The 14,448-nt window shown below is 42.7% G+C and overlaps 1 protein-coding gene across 1 annotated transcript in view; it reads right to left on the reverse strand.

Annotated features, from left to right (window-relative positions):
* The window catches only part of LOC124636786 (titin-like), a 208,196-nt gene that overhangs the window by 24,817 nt on the left and 168,931 nt on the right, over positions 1-14,448 (reverse strand). Inside the window, exons 6-8 of the mRNA XM_047172934.1 lie at positions 13,591-13,772; positions 11,286-11,457; positions 1-10,773 (exon numbers count right to left, since the gene is read on the reverse strand). The exon at positions 1-10,773 is cut by the window's left edge and continues 21,675 nt beyond it. Of these exons, the coding sequence (XP_047028890.1) occupies positions 1-10,773; positions 11,286-11,457; positions 13,591-13,772 (11,127 nt within the window). The remainder of the gene's footprint in view (positions 10,774-11,285; positions 11,458-13,590; positions 13,773-14,448) is intronic.

Here is a 14,448-nt window from a genome sequence, read left to right on the forward strand (position 1 = left end):
TCTCATCGGGCTTGACAAGGCTTGGTGCCTTGTCCTCTGATTCGACTGGACTGGGTACTTTCTCATCCAGAGAAATAGCGCTCAATTTTCTTTCGTCTTCCTTAACGGGGATTGGTGCCTTCTCATCGAGCTCAACAGGACTGGGTGCCTTCTCATCGAGCTTGGATGGGCTTGGCTCTTTTTCGTCGGGCTTGACGGGGCTTGGCACTTCCTCGTCAGGCTTGACGGGGCTTGGCTCTTTCTCGTCAGGCTTGACGGGGCTTGGCGCTTTCTCGTCGGGCTTGACGGGGCTTGGCGCTTGCTCGTCGGGCTTGACGGGGCTTGGCACTTCCTCGTCAGGCTTGACGGGGCTTGGTGCCTTGTCTTCTGATTTGATTGGACTGGGTGCTTTCTCATCGAGAGAAATAGCGCTCAATTTTCTTTCATCTTCCTTGACGGGGCTTGGTGCCTTCTCATCGATCTCAACAGGACTAGGTGCCTTCTCATCGAGCTTGGATGGGCTTGGCTCTTTTTCGTCAGGCTTGACGGGGCTTGGAACTTTGTCATCATGTTCAAGAGGGCTCGGCGCCTTCTCATCGGGCTTGATGGGGCTTGGCTCTTTCTCGTGAGGCTTGACGGGGCTTGGTGCTTTCTCATCGGACTTGACAAGGCTTGGTGCCTTGTCTTCTGATTCGACTGGACTGGGTGCTTTCTCATCCAGAGAAATAGCGTCCAATTTTCTTTCGTCTTCCTTAACGGGGATTGGTGCCTTCTCATCGAGCTCAACAGGACTAGGTGCCTTCTCATCGAGCTTGGATGGGCTTGGCTCTTTTTCGTCGGGCTTGACGGGGCTTGGCACTTCCTCGTCAGGCTTGACGGGGCTTGGCTCTTTCTCGTCGGGCTTGACGGGGCTTGGCGCTTTCTCGTCGGGCTTGACGGGGCTTGGCGCTTTCTCGTCGGGATTGACGGGGCTTGGCACTTCCTCGTCAGGCTTGACGGGGCTTGGTGCCTTGTCTTCTGATTTGATTGGACTGGGTGCTTTCTCATCGATAGAAATAGCGCTCAATTTTCTTTCATCTTCCTTGACGGGGCTTGGTGCCTTCTTATCGACCTCAACAGGACTAGGTGCCTTCTCATCGAGCTTGGATGGGCTTGGCTCTTTTTCGTCAGGCTTGACGGGGCTTGGAACTTTGTCATCATGTTCAAGAGGGCTTGGCGCCTTCTCATCGGGCTTGATGGGGCTTGGCTCTTTCTCGTGAGGCTTGACGGGGCTTGGTGCTTTCTCATCGGACTTGACAAGGCTTGGTGCCTTGTCTTCTGATTCGACTGGACTGGGTGCTTTCTCATCCTGAGGAATAGCGCTAAATTTTCTTTCATCTTCCTTGACGGGGCTTGGTGCCTTCTCATCGAGCTCAACAGGACTAGGTGCCTTCTCATCGAGCTTGGATGGGCTTGGCTCTTTTTCGTCAGGCTTGACGGGGCTTGGAACTTTGTCATCATGTTCAAGAGGGCTAAGTGCCTTCTCATCGAGCTTGACAGGGCTTGGCGCTTTCTCATCGGGCTTGACGGGGCTTGGCGCCTTGTCTTCTGATTTGACTGGACTGGGTGCTTTCTCATCCAGAGAAATAGCGCTCAATTTTCTTTCGTCTTCCTTAACGGGGCTTGGTGCCTGCTCATCGAGCTCAACAGGACTAGGTGTCTTCTCATCGAGCTTGGATGGGCTTGGCTCTTTCTCGTGAGGCTTGAGTGGGCTTGGTGCTTTCTCGTCGGGCTTGACGGGGCTTGGCGCTTTCTCGTCGGGCTTGACGGGGCTTGACGCTTTCTCGTCGGGCTTGACGGGGCTTGGCACTTCCTCGTCAGGCTTGACAAGGCTTGGTGCCTTGTCTTCTGATTCGACTGGACTGGGTACTTTCTCATTCTGAGAAATAGCGCTCAATTTTCTTTCCTCTTCCTTAACGGGGCTTGGTGCTTTCTCGTCGGGCTTGACGGGGCTTGGCGCTTTCTCGTCGGGCTTGACGGGGCTTGGCATTTTCTCGTCAGGCTTGACGGGGCTTGGTGCCTTGTCTTCTGATTTGATTGGACTGGGTGCTTTCTCATCGAGAGAAATAGCGCTCAATTTTCTTTCATCTTCCTTGACGGGGCTTGGTGCCTTCTCATCGAGCTCAACAGGAATAGGTGCCTTCTCATCGAGCTTGGATGGGCTTGGCTCTTTTTCGTCAGGCTTGACGGGGCTTGGAACTTTGTCATCATGTTCAAGAGGGCTTGGCGCCTTCTCATCGGGCTTGATGGGGCTTGGCTCTTTCTCGTGAGGCTTGACGGGGCTTGGTGCTTTCTCATCGGGCTTGACAAGGCTTGGTGCCTTGTCTTCTGATTCGACTGAACTGGGTGCTTTCTCATCGAGAGAAAAAGCGCTCAATTTTCTTTCATCTTCCTTGACGGGGCTTGGTGCCTTCTCATCGACCTCAACAGGACTAGGTGCCTTCTCATCGAGCTTGGATGGGCTTGGCTCTTTTTCGTCAGGCTTGACGGGGCTTGGAACTTTGTCATCATGTTCAAGAGGGCTAAGTGCCTTCTCATCGAGCTTGACAGGGCTTGGCGCTTTCTCATCGGGCTTGACGGGGCTTGGCGCCTTGTCTTCTGATTTGACTGGACTGGGTGCTTTCTCATCCAGAGAAATAGCGCTCAATTTTCTTTCGTCTTCCTTGACGGGGCTTGGTGCCTTCTCATCGAGCTTGGATGGGCTTGGCTCTTTTTCGTCAGGCTTGACGGGGCTTGGAACTTTGTCATCATGTTCAAGAGGGCTTGGTGACTTCTCTTCGGGCTTGATGGGGCTTGGCTCTTTCTCGTGAGGCTTGACGGGGCTTGGCGCTTTCTCGTCGGGCTTGACGGGGCTTGGTGCCTTCTCATCGAGCTCAACAGGACTAGGTGCCTTCTCATCGAGCTTGGATGGGCTTAGCTCTTTTTCGTCAGGCTTGACAGGGCTTGGCGCTTTCTCGTCGGGCTTGACGGGGCTTGGCGCTTTATCGTCGGGCTTGATGGGGCTTGGTGCCTTATCTTCTGATTTGATTGGACTGGGTGCTTTCTCATCGAGAGAAATAGCGCTCAATTTTCTTTCGTCTCCCTTTACGGGGCTTGGCGCCTTCTCCCTGAGCTCAACAGGACTAGGTGCCTTCTCATCGAGCTTGGATGGGCTTGGCTCTTTTTCCTCAGGCTTGACGGGGCTTGGAACTTTGTCATCATGATCAAGAGGGCTAAGTGACTTCTCATCGGGCTTGACAGGGCTTGGCGCCTTCTCATCAGGCTTGATGGTGCTTGATCCTTTCTTATCAAGTTCGATGGAGCTAACTGCAGTTTCTTTTTGTTCGACTGGACTGGGGGCTTTCCCATCAATAGAGATAGCGCTCAGTTTTCTTTCATCTTCCTTGACGGGGCTTGGCACTTTCTCGTCGGGCTTTACGGGGCTTGGTGCCTTGTCTTCTGATTTGACTGGACTGGGTGCTTTTTCATCAAGAGAAACAGCGCTCAATTTTCTTTCTACTTCCTCGTCGGGGCTTGGTGTCTTCTCATCAAGCTCAACAGGACTAGGTGCCTTCTCATCGAGCTTGACTGAGCTTGGCTCCTTTTCGTCAGGCTTGACGGGGCTTGGTGTCTTCTCATCTGGCTTGACGGGGCTTGGCGCTTTCTCATCGGGCTTGATGGGGCTTGGCTCTTTCTCGTCAGGCTTGACGGAGCTTGGCGCTTTCTCGTCGGTCTTGACGGGGCTTGGCGCTTTCTCATCGGGCTGGACGGGGCTTGGTGCTTTATCTTCTGATTTAAGTGGACTGGGTGCTTTTTCATCAAGAGAAATAGCGCTCAATTTTCTTTCTACTTCCTCGTCGGGGCTTGGTGTCTTCTCATCAAGCTCAACAGGACTAGGTGCCTTCTCATCGAGCTTGACTGAGCTTGGCTCCTTTTCGTCAGGCTTGACGGGGCTTGGTGTCTTCTCATCTGGCTTGACGGGGCTTGGCGCTTTCTCATCGGGCTTGATGGGGCTTGGCTCTTTCTCGTCAGGCTTGACGGAGCTTGGCGCTTTCTCGTCAGTCTTGACGGGGCTTGGCGCTTTCTCATCGGGCTTGACGGGGCTTGGTGCTTTATCTTCTGATTTAAGTGGACTGGGTGCTTTTTCATCAAGAGAAATAGCGCTCAATTTTCTTTCTACTTCCTCGTCGGGGCTTGGTGTCTTCTCATCAAGCTCAACAGGACTAGGTGCCTTCTCATCGAGCTTGACTGAGCTTGGCTCCTTTTCGTCAGGCTTGACGGGGCTTGGTGTCTTCTCATCTGGCTTGACGGGGCTTGGCGCTTTCTCATCGGGCTTGATGGGGCTTGGCTCTTTCTCGTCAGGCTTGACGGAGCTTGGCGCTTTCTCGTCAGTCTTGACGGGGCTTGGCGCTTTCTCATCGGGCTTGACGGGGCTTGGTGCTTTATCTTCTGATTTAAGTGGACTGGGTGCTTTTTCATCAAGAGAAATAGCGCTCAATTTTCTTTCTACTTCCTCGTCGGGGCTTGGTGTCTTCTCATCAAGCTCAACAGGACTAGGTGCCTTCTCATCGAGCTTGACTGAGCTTGGCTCCTTTTCGTCGGGCTTGACGGAGCTTGGCGCTTTCTCGTCGGTCTTGACGGGGCTTGGCGCTTTCTCATCGGGCTTGACGGGGCTTGGTGCCTTATCTTCTGATTTAACTGGACTGGGTGCTTTTTCATCCAGAGGAATAGCGCTCAATTTTCTTCCTACTTCGTCGTAGGGGCTTGATGCCTTCTCATCAAGCTCAACAGGACTAGGTGCCTTCTCATCGAGTTTGGATGGGCTTGGCTCTTTTTCGTCAGGCTTGACGGGGCTTGGAACTTTGTCATCATGTTCAAGAGGGCTTAGTGACTTCTCGTCGGGCTTGACGGGGCTTGGCGCCTTCTCATCGGGCTTGACAGGGCTTGGCGCCTTCTCATCAGTCTTGACGGGGCTTGGTTTCTTCGCATCAACCATTAGATCAGTAAATTCTTTCTCATCTCGCTTGATGGGGCTCGCAGTCTTGTCATCAAGATAGATTGGGCTCGGTGTCTTTTCGTCAAGTTTAACTTTACTTTTAACGTCATCCGGCTCAATTAAAGCCCTACCATCAACAAGGATTGGTGCTTCCTTATCATACTTGACTTTTGTCAATAATTTGTCATCAAGTTGAAGAGGGCGATCAGATTTCATTTTAGGTGAAGTTTCATCTTCGGGTATGGGTAATTTATCTTCAAATTCAAAAGGAATGGGATACGGTTTCTTGTCGACAAGTTTCATTTGTCTTATTACTCTTGAGTATATACTGCCATCTGGAAGTTTGTCCTCTTCAATGGTCATGATACATATCCTGTACCTAACCACCTTTTTGGTGACATGTTTGTATTCTTGAATAACTGTCGTTATTAGAGATTCTCTTTGCGTAATAAAGCCTTTAAAAGTTACCGTTTCAACTTTGCTTGTAGTGTGCTCTTCAGCTTTCCCTAACGGAGTGAATTCTTTTAACCTTTCATTTATTTCTAACTCTTGAGCTTCGTCACAAATTAACATTGGTGTTTTCCCATCTGGTTTTATAATTTCAAGCGATTGGCTGGCATGGATTGGCTTATCAAACTCAACCACAGTTTTTGGCTTCTCCCCATCAAAATCGTCTTTTTCTTTTTCAGGTTCGTCATCTAGTTTTTCATGATCAGAAATATTCTCAAGTTTGATTAGTTTTTGTGTCCTGACAGCTTCTTCTTCAGGAAGTGGTAATCTGACTTCAAATTCAAAAGGTATAGGATCAGGTCGCTTGTCGACAAGTTTCATTTGTCGCATTACTCGAGTGTATCTCGAGCCGTCTTGATGTTCGTCGCATTCATTTGCTACAATGCATATCTTATATTTCACAAAGTTAGTGACGATATGCTTATAACTTTGGATAGTTGTTGTTATAATCGATGTTCTGTGCGTGATGACACCCATATGTGTAACCATTTCAGTTTTGCTTTTAGTGTGTTCTTCTTCTTTGCCCAAAGGCGTATATTCTTTCAGCATTTCTTCAATTTCTAATTCTTGAGCTTGGTCCGAGATAAGTACTGGTATTTCTCCTTCTTCAGATACTTGTGGACTAGATACTTTCTCTTCGGGTTCAGCAGTCTTAATTGAAGTCGGTGACAATTCGTCGTCTTTAATAGGACTCGATATATCCTTTTCAGGCCTAAGAGATTTTTTATCTTTACCTGCGCCTGTTTCGTCCTCGTGTTTTAACTTTGGTTTTTCATACGCAAGCGAGACTTTTCTGATAGTTCTACTTATTTTGTTACCATCAGGCAACTCGTCTTCTTCAAAAGTTAAAATAGTGGTTTTATATCGGAACATTGTTTTTGTAACATTTGTATACTCTTGAACGATTGTCGTTACAATCAATTTTCTTTGGATAAGAATACCCTTTTCAGTGACCGATTGAACTTCAGTTGTGGTTATTTCTTCACGTTCTTTTGTAGGCTCGAAACCCATAAGCCTCTCTTCAATTTCAAGTTCTTGATCTTCATCATAAATTAAGCTTGGTTTTTCTTCTAGTGTAGTCTCACTCAAAGGCTTAGCATCAGCTGATAGTGCCTCATCAGATTTGACTGGAGTAACTTCTTTTTCTTCATGCTTGATTGAGCTAGGTATTTCTTTATCAGGCTTTGTTGGGCTGATCTTCGGTCGTTCATGTGCAAGGGATACTTTTCGGTAAGTTCGCTCTAATTTTGTACCATCAGGAAGTTCATCATTTTCAATAGTTAAAACAGTTGTTTTGTATCTTAAAATTGTCTTAGTCACATTACTGTATTCTTGTACAATAGTTGTTATTGTGGATTTTCGGGTTACCATAATGCCTTTTTCGGTAATTATGGTTGATTCTGTTGATGTTACAACTTCTGGTTTACCCGTAGGTTCAAAACCAATCAGCCTTTCCTCAATGTCTAATTCTTGATCTTCGTCATAAATTAAACTAGGGAACTTATCTTCTGGGAAACTTGGACTAGCAAGTTTTTCTTTATCAACTTTTTCAGTAATATCAATATCTTGTTCCTTCATTTCTTCAAATATAGATACTTCTGGTTTTTCTTTTTTGACGTCATCTACTGCTGGTTTCATGACAGTTTCTTTTTTTTCCACGGGGCTTATTTCTTTCTCTGGAATTATTTTTTTCTTACTTTCTGTGGCATCTTTGTCTGGGCTAGGTTCTTTTTTGTCAGTCTTTTTGCCAAAGAATCCAAATACTTCATCTTTAAAGGCTGAAACTTTTCCAGCCACTTTTTCGACCTTGGTTTCAGCCTTTTGAAGTAATGTTTTCTTAGGTATTTCTCTATCAGGAATTGATTCTTTTTCCTCTATAACAGGTTTTTCTTTTGAAGTTTCTTCTTTGAGTTCTTTTTCTGGACTTAATTGTTTAACAGGTATCACAGGTTCTTTTTCTAAGCTGTCGCTCTTTTCAGAAACCTTCGTTTCAGTCATTTCAATTTTATCTTGTATTTTCTCTTCTTCTTTCCTCTTCAGATCCGCAATTTTCTCTTCAAGTTTTTCTAATGTCTTGGCTGATTCTAATGTTGTACTGACTCTTCTTTGTGGTTTTATTTCTTCGATATCTTCTTTTTCTACGGGATGTTCTTTCTTATCAACAATTGCATGGTCAGTAATGTCGATACTTGTCGTTTTTGGTTCATCTAAACTTTCTTTGATATCGTCAACTTTATCTTTTATTTTTTCCTCCAAGAGTTCTCGTTTAACTCGCTTACCTTCACTGAGCACAGTCTTGTCTGAGGTTTCACTGACTTCTTCTGATGTAATTGATCTCACTGGTGATACTTCTTTTTGTATTGTGTCTGTAATTTCATGAATTGGTTTAGCGTCAAGAGCCTTAGTGTCTTTGACTTCATCTCGTAAATCGTGTTTAATTTCTTGTTCACTGCTCAAAAGCATCTTGGTCGCTTCAATGACACTAACTGTTTTATCCATACTTGGAAAGGCTTCAGGTGATTTACTTAGCAAAGGAGACTTTTCAGCCATGATTTCATCCAAGCTTTTATCTGACTTAAGGACTTCAGCAACATCTGCTACAATTTTTTCTACTTCTTTAGGACTTAAGGGAGGTTTATCCGCCATTTCTAATTTTCGAGCTTCTTCAATTTCTTTTTCCACATCTTCAGGTATTGACGGGATTTTCTCGGGCATACACGGGATCTCTTCAATAACAATTATATCATCTTTGATAGGTGAATCAAGAGTTGTAATATGAGTTTCTCTTAATTTCTCAGTGTACTGACCATAGTCATATTCACCATCATCATATTCTTTAACGGGCTGCAAATCTTTGTCAGGAACTGCAGATACCTTCATTTGCTCATGGTACATTGGAGATTCTGGTGCTGATCCAGGGGTAACAGTAACGAGTTCAGCATGCGATGCACTTTGAACAGTTTTTACTACCACGTCTTCCTGGACGGCTTTGGTTCCTTTGAAAGTACCTTCTACGTCAGAAAGTGGAAGATCTTTTGGAACTTTGATATCTTCCACTTTACGTTTAAAGGGTTCTTCTTCCGGTGTCTTCTTTTCTACATAAGTCCTGTAGTCTACTTCTTCGTGCAAGGGTAGGTCAGCTACTTCATCAGGAGTCTTGACGATTTCTCGGATTGGCACTGGTACAGACTCCAATTTAGGACTTTTTTCTAATGAAAGTGGTTTCGTTGTATCAACCAAGCTTTGAGGTGGAACCACTTCTTTTGTTTCTTCTTGAATATATTTCTCTTCAACTTGTTGATCTTCTTTGATATCATCAAGAGTTATTCTTTCATCTTCAGGTAAAGTAGGCGCAGTTGTGGCTCCAGATTCGATAGTAGTAGATATTTTCTCATCCGGCTGAGACTCTTGAACCTGCATTTCAAGAGAATCTTTGGGCTTGGGAATACTCTTACTATCAGAAGTTTTCTTTTCACTGCTAATATCTTGTTTTTCCTCTACGCTCACAGAATGTTCTTTTGATTCAATTTGCTTTGCTTCCGTTTCGATAACCGCTTCTGTCATTATTTGGGTATCGTCAGGTTTGTCTTTTTCTAAAATTGTTACATCTTTCTTTTTCTCTGATTCTTCCTTATCTTTGGCATGTTTTTGTAATTCCTCCTCGTGGTCATGGCTATCTTCTCGGTCTAAAACTGAGTCTTCAGTGTATTGCTCAACTTCTTCTTTTTCAATTATTAAATATTCCTCTTCAAATTCACCGTCGGCAGTCGTTTCAGTTTTGGTATCGTCTAATAAGCAAGTGATTTTTTCGATATCCGATCGTCCCACAAATTCAATTTTTTCTTCAGCTTCGCTGTCCCTGTTAAATACCGCTTCTATTTCTCTTACAATTTCTTGTTCTTCCCTCTCATCTAATTCTTGCTGCTTTATATCATCGAGAGATTTCGAAGTATCTTCATCAGATTTCTTAGCATCTTTAAGAATATCTTCATAGTTAACCCTTTGTAAACCTTTTAACTTGGAAGAATCAGCTTTAACTGACTTAACAGATTTAGTTGGACTCTTCATAGCTTTTAATCCTTTCACTGGTGATGATAATGGTCGCGGCCGGCGTGAAATTGGTTCTCGTTTAGCTTTAGTTTCTTTCTTTTCAGTTGATTTTGCTGCAATGTCTCGTTTAGGTGATGACTGCTTGTATTTTGATTCAACAACCATACGATTTTTCGCCTCTTTAGTGCTTTTGGCTGGGGTGCTACCAGGGCTCAGTCTTCTAGGTTTGGCTTTAATTTTGTCTTTAATCGCTGGTACGGATGGAGTAGGTCTAGCTTCCACTGTCTTTTTAGGAGTAGTAGGAGGCGATTTCTTATCTTCAGCCGCAGCTTTTTTGTCAGAGCTTGCAACTGTTTTTCTTTCTGAAACTGCACGTGTTGTACGATGACTGAGTTTAGTCCTTGACATTGACGATGTCATTTCAGATTTTCGAGTATCAACTTTAGTTTTCTTTTCTAATTTAGCTTTTGGTTCAGCGTCAACTTTTTTTGTATCAGCCTTAACTACGGTATCTTTTACTTCATCAGTCTTATCAACGCGTTTAGTTTTCTTATCCACAGCTTTCTTTTTAACTTCTCTTTTTTTAGGCAAACCGTCTATCACAGTGCTCTCATATTGAGCAATCTTATCATCTAGTTTAGTTTCTATTCTGGCAGTTATTGCATCATGTAAAACGGATTCAATTTTATCTTCCTCGTCTACGAGCTCACTGAGCAGTTTATTATCTATAATATTTTTTGTTTCTCCTTCTTTGAGGTCCTTTGGTGGAGGCTCAGGTTCAACAATTTTATCTTCTTTCGTCTTATCAGAGATTATACTTCTGTCTTTGCTGGGTTTTACTGTCGTTTTAATGCTAGTTTTTGTAGTTGTGACTGTCGTTGCTGTTGTAGTAGCTGGTGGCGTCGTAGGAGCCATCTGTCTTCCCGTACAAGTGGGATGCTGTAGGAATTCTAAATGTTTAAGCTTTTCTAAACCTTCAAATATTTTGTGTTGTGGTGTCGATCCTGGGAACATTATCCTTGTAATCGTATCGTCTGGATTGGCTGGGCGCCACACTAGTAACGCGCATATTGATACTAAGTTTGGAATGGGGAAATTAAATTGCCCAGATACACTAGCGCCTTCGAATAGTTTCTGTTCACTGTTGTGCCAACGTTTTAGGAATTCACGAACGTATTTGGAGTCCTTTGAAGGATTCAGTACGTACATGTCTAGGGTTCCTGAAATAGAAGAAAATTTTGTATGAAAATTGAGCTCGGAACTACAGTTAATTATTAAAAGTTTATATATTAATTATTGAAAAAAGTTTATTTTATACAGGACCAGATTTTTGCAACTATACAAGTAGTGTGATGTTTCATAATTCCATAAGAGAGAAATAAAAAAAAAACAAATAAAGACTTGACACCACTATGGAGTATAGAGTGATATAAGAGGAAGGTTTATATGTATAATAACATACATTAAATAATGGGGAAATACTATTATCTTGTAAGACGCCGGAGCGGGTCGCTAGTAATCTATACTAATATTATAAAGAGGAAAACTTTGTTTGTTTGTTTGGTTGTAATGGATAAACTTAAAAACTACTGGACCGATTTTAAATATTCTTTGAAAGCTATATTATCTGCGAGTAACATAGGCTTTATTTTATCCCGGTGTGGGCAGTAGCTCCCATGGGAAGCGGGTGAAACCGCTGGCAGAAGCTAGTAAAATATATTCTGGTACGTACCATGTCCAACTTTGTGGTACAAGTTAATGGGCTCCGGGCTCCTGTAGCAGTGCTGTGGCTTGAGGTTGATATGCCGCAGGTCTGCCATCATGTCTGATCCCTCCTGCAGCAGGGAGACCAGCAGGGGATCCGAGTCCTTGTCACCGTCGGGGCTCGCGAGAGCGCGGCGTTCCTGGAACGATGGAGTTGAGGATTTAATATATGTTTGAGATACGGAAACTAATAATATTTTTTTAAATATGTGTCTGTATATCTTTTTCAAACTCAAACTCAAAAACGTTTATTCAAATTAGGTTGAAAACGCCCTTTTCGAACGACAAAAACAAAAGACAGCATCCAAAACTCCCCCTTTCACATTTTTTCTGTATATTCTTTTTTTTAAGTACGATGTTTTTGAAATAGGGTGATCTAACTTTGGTTAGAGTAGCTACCAGGGTACCAGGGGACTGTATAATATTGTATCCAGTCACGAATATTAAAAAAAGTTCTCAATAAAGTTTCTTCCTACTTATGTAAACTTCAAAATGCTTTATATGTATAATCAGCATATGGCTAATATTTCACTGAAACTTGGCTAATATTCAAAACTTTTAATTAAAAAATTTCAATGTGAAATTATCACCATTTTAGGTACTCTGATGTTATTACTACTCTTATTAAATATTCACAAACTCATACCCTTAAAAATCACATATTATCAATTCACAAACACAGCTTTAAATAAACACTTAATTAACTTTAAAATATAAATTAATCACAATTATAAAAGGACCACTATCAACACAGTCGTGCTCGGTGCACGCTCGCGAGGAACTCTCTGGAAGTTGATACTATATGCTTCACTGGTTGTCATAGATCTTACAATGTTCTATGTTAAGAATTTACTGAGTAATTAATAAATTAAAATATGTGTTTTTAGTTTCAAAGGAGATACAAATTAGTTTTCAAGCATATCTTATAGATCTGAACGGGTTGTACTGGGACAGCACAACTACTAATAAGATTTTTGCAAAAACCATTTTCAAACCCAGCGGAATAACAATAATAAACTTCTTTATTCAGATAACTGAGATCCATACATTAGGTACACAAACAATACAATTAATATATAATAGTAAGCAGGGACTTAGTCCTCTGCACTAATTTCCACGTAAGCGGGCAGTCGTGTCTACTGGCTATAGCACTCAAGATGCTGTGGCGACTTCCACGCAACCGACTGATGAAGGATGCGGTCTTTTTACGCCATATTGCTGCAAAGCCATCTGTGTGTGCATCAGCAAACATGGCTGATGCGCTACAGAAACGTGGAAGCCGCAACAGCGCCCTGAAGCGGAGAACACTGTTATTTTTTCTGCAGTAAGTTAAGTTAATTAAAAAAACAACTAGACATTATACTGTCTTTTCAAGAGTTTTGCTTAATACAAGATTTCAAATGATTCTCTAGGAAACAGTAACATATTGTGTGCAAATATTTCTAAGGTGTCCGCGAGATTGCAACCTTTGTGCCCGAGTAGGTACAACGCTAGCAAGTTTTCTTACGACAAAGATAAAAGATAAAGATACTTTATTTTGTAAAACATGGAACAAAGCATAGGTGTTACAATAAGTATACTTTCTTAGACACGAAAAATGTTGGTGAAATCTAGCCATACAGATTCCAGTCTACATAGGACCCAGTCTATCAGATTATTAAGTAAACAAGCAGTGGCAATGTGCAATCAGGTGTATCACAGTGTCGAGTGTCGCCCTTGCGAGGCCGTCAGCGTGGCGCTAGGCTAGGCTAGGTATCCCTGCTCCCATTGTAAGGAATTGCTGCAGGAATGTGGGGCGAGAGGTCAGGTGAATTGCGCAATTGTTTGTAATAGCTGATTATTAGAGTAATTTTTCGTACCTACACCAATTTATTAGAGTATTTTTCAGCGGTGTTTGATCATTTATGATATTATGTCATTTCTGGCAGGCTTCTCATCCAATGGGAAATGTTGCACGAAATGCCCTAGTCATTTATATAAGTAACAACTGACAAGTGAATACATTTTTGAGTTTATATTGTGGATTTAGATTAACACGAATGCTACTGTCAAAGACTGTCTTTGAAGTGCACGAAATTCGTGAGAGAGCTATGTAATTCGTGGCACGAACTACATAGCTCTCTACTTGTATACAATTTGTATTTACATACTTATTTATACAGTCCCATTTTGAATATATAACTAAAAGAGATTATACATACTCATAACAACTTCCATAACTTCACCATAAGTTTAAGTTTGAGATGATTACAGAGCTATATTATGTTTCTCACCTCTAAATTACAGAAGAAATGTCCAATCTGTGGGTAGACAGTGGCGCTGGCCTTGCGGCGCAACACAGAAGCCATGCCTGACATGGAGCAGTTGTTGATGCGAGTGAACAGGACCGCGTCCAGACGATCCAGGTGGCGCGCGAAGTCCCACCAGCATGCTTTGCGGGAGAAGCCTCCGTCAACTGGAATGTGCAGAAGAATGGAGTTAGTGTTTTGTTTTTTTGTAGGTGAAGAGCTCGAAGGTAAGTAAGAGCGTATTTGATTATAATGGCAAAAAGTCTTGGACACCAATGGGTGACATTCTTATCGTGATGGGTGCTGCCGTGTTTCGGAAGGCAATTTAAATTGGGTCTTTGGTAACATCTCTGGAAATGGGACCATACACTTAAGGATATTTCTACAACCTATTTCCTAACATAATAACATTTTATCTACTATCATTTATTTTTTGCGTTTCTCACTAAAACAAGCTTGTATTATATTTTTCGAAATTTTGATCGTCAATCATAAACATTGTACATTCCAGGCGTTTGGTCTCGCATGCTTCCTCAAATGGACCCAGTTTTGAACTATTGTTCCAGTGTAATCGTAAAAAACTACCCCTAGAAAGTACATATTAAATTGGAACTTCTTGTCTGTGTTACATGCCATAATCCAACCTTGTTCTAATATGTATACCCAGTAGGTATCTATGTTCTACTAAAATTGATGTAATTGCTAGTCTTGAACATAGTCTACACAAAGCTTAACATAAATAGATAATAGTCGTTGTGCATTTGTTTTCGTAACAAATGTCTAATGTGATACGAACAGGGGAGGTGGCGTGTGTGAAGTCTATTCTAACTAAGTTGATGTACT

The sequence above is a fragment of the Helicoverpa zea genome, chromosome 15, assembly GCF_022581195.2.
Source record: "Helicoverpa zea isolate HzStark_Cry1AcR chromosome 15, ilHelZeax1.1, whole genome shotgun sequence".
NCBI lineage: Eukaryota > Metazoa > Arthropoda > Insecta > Lepidoptera > Noctuidae > Helicoverpa > Helicoverpa zea.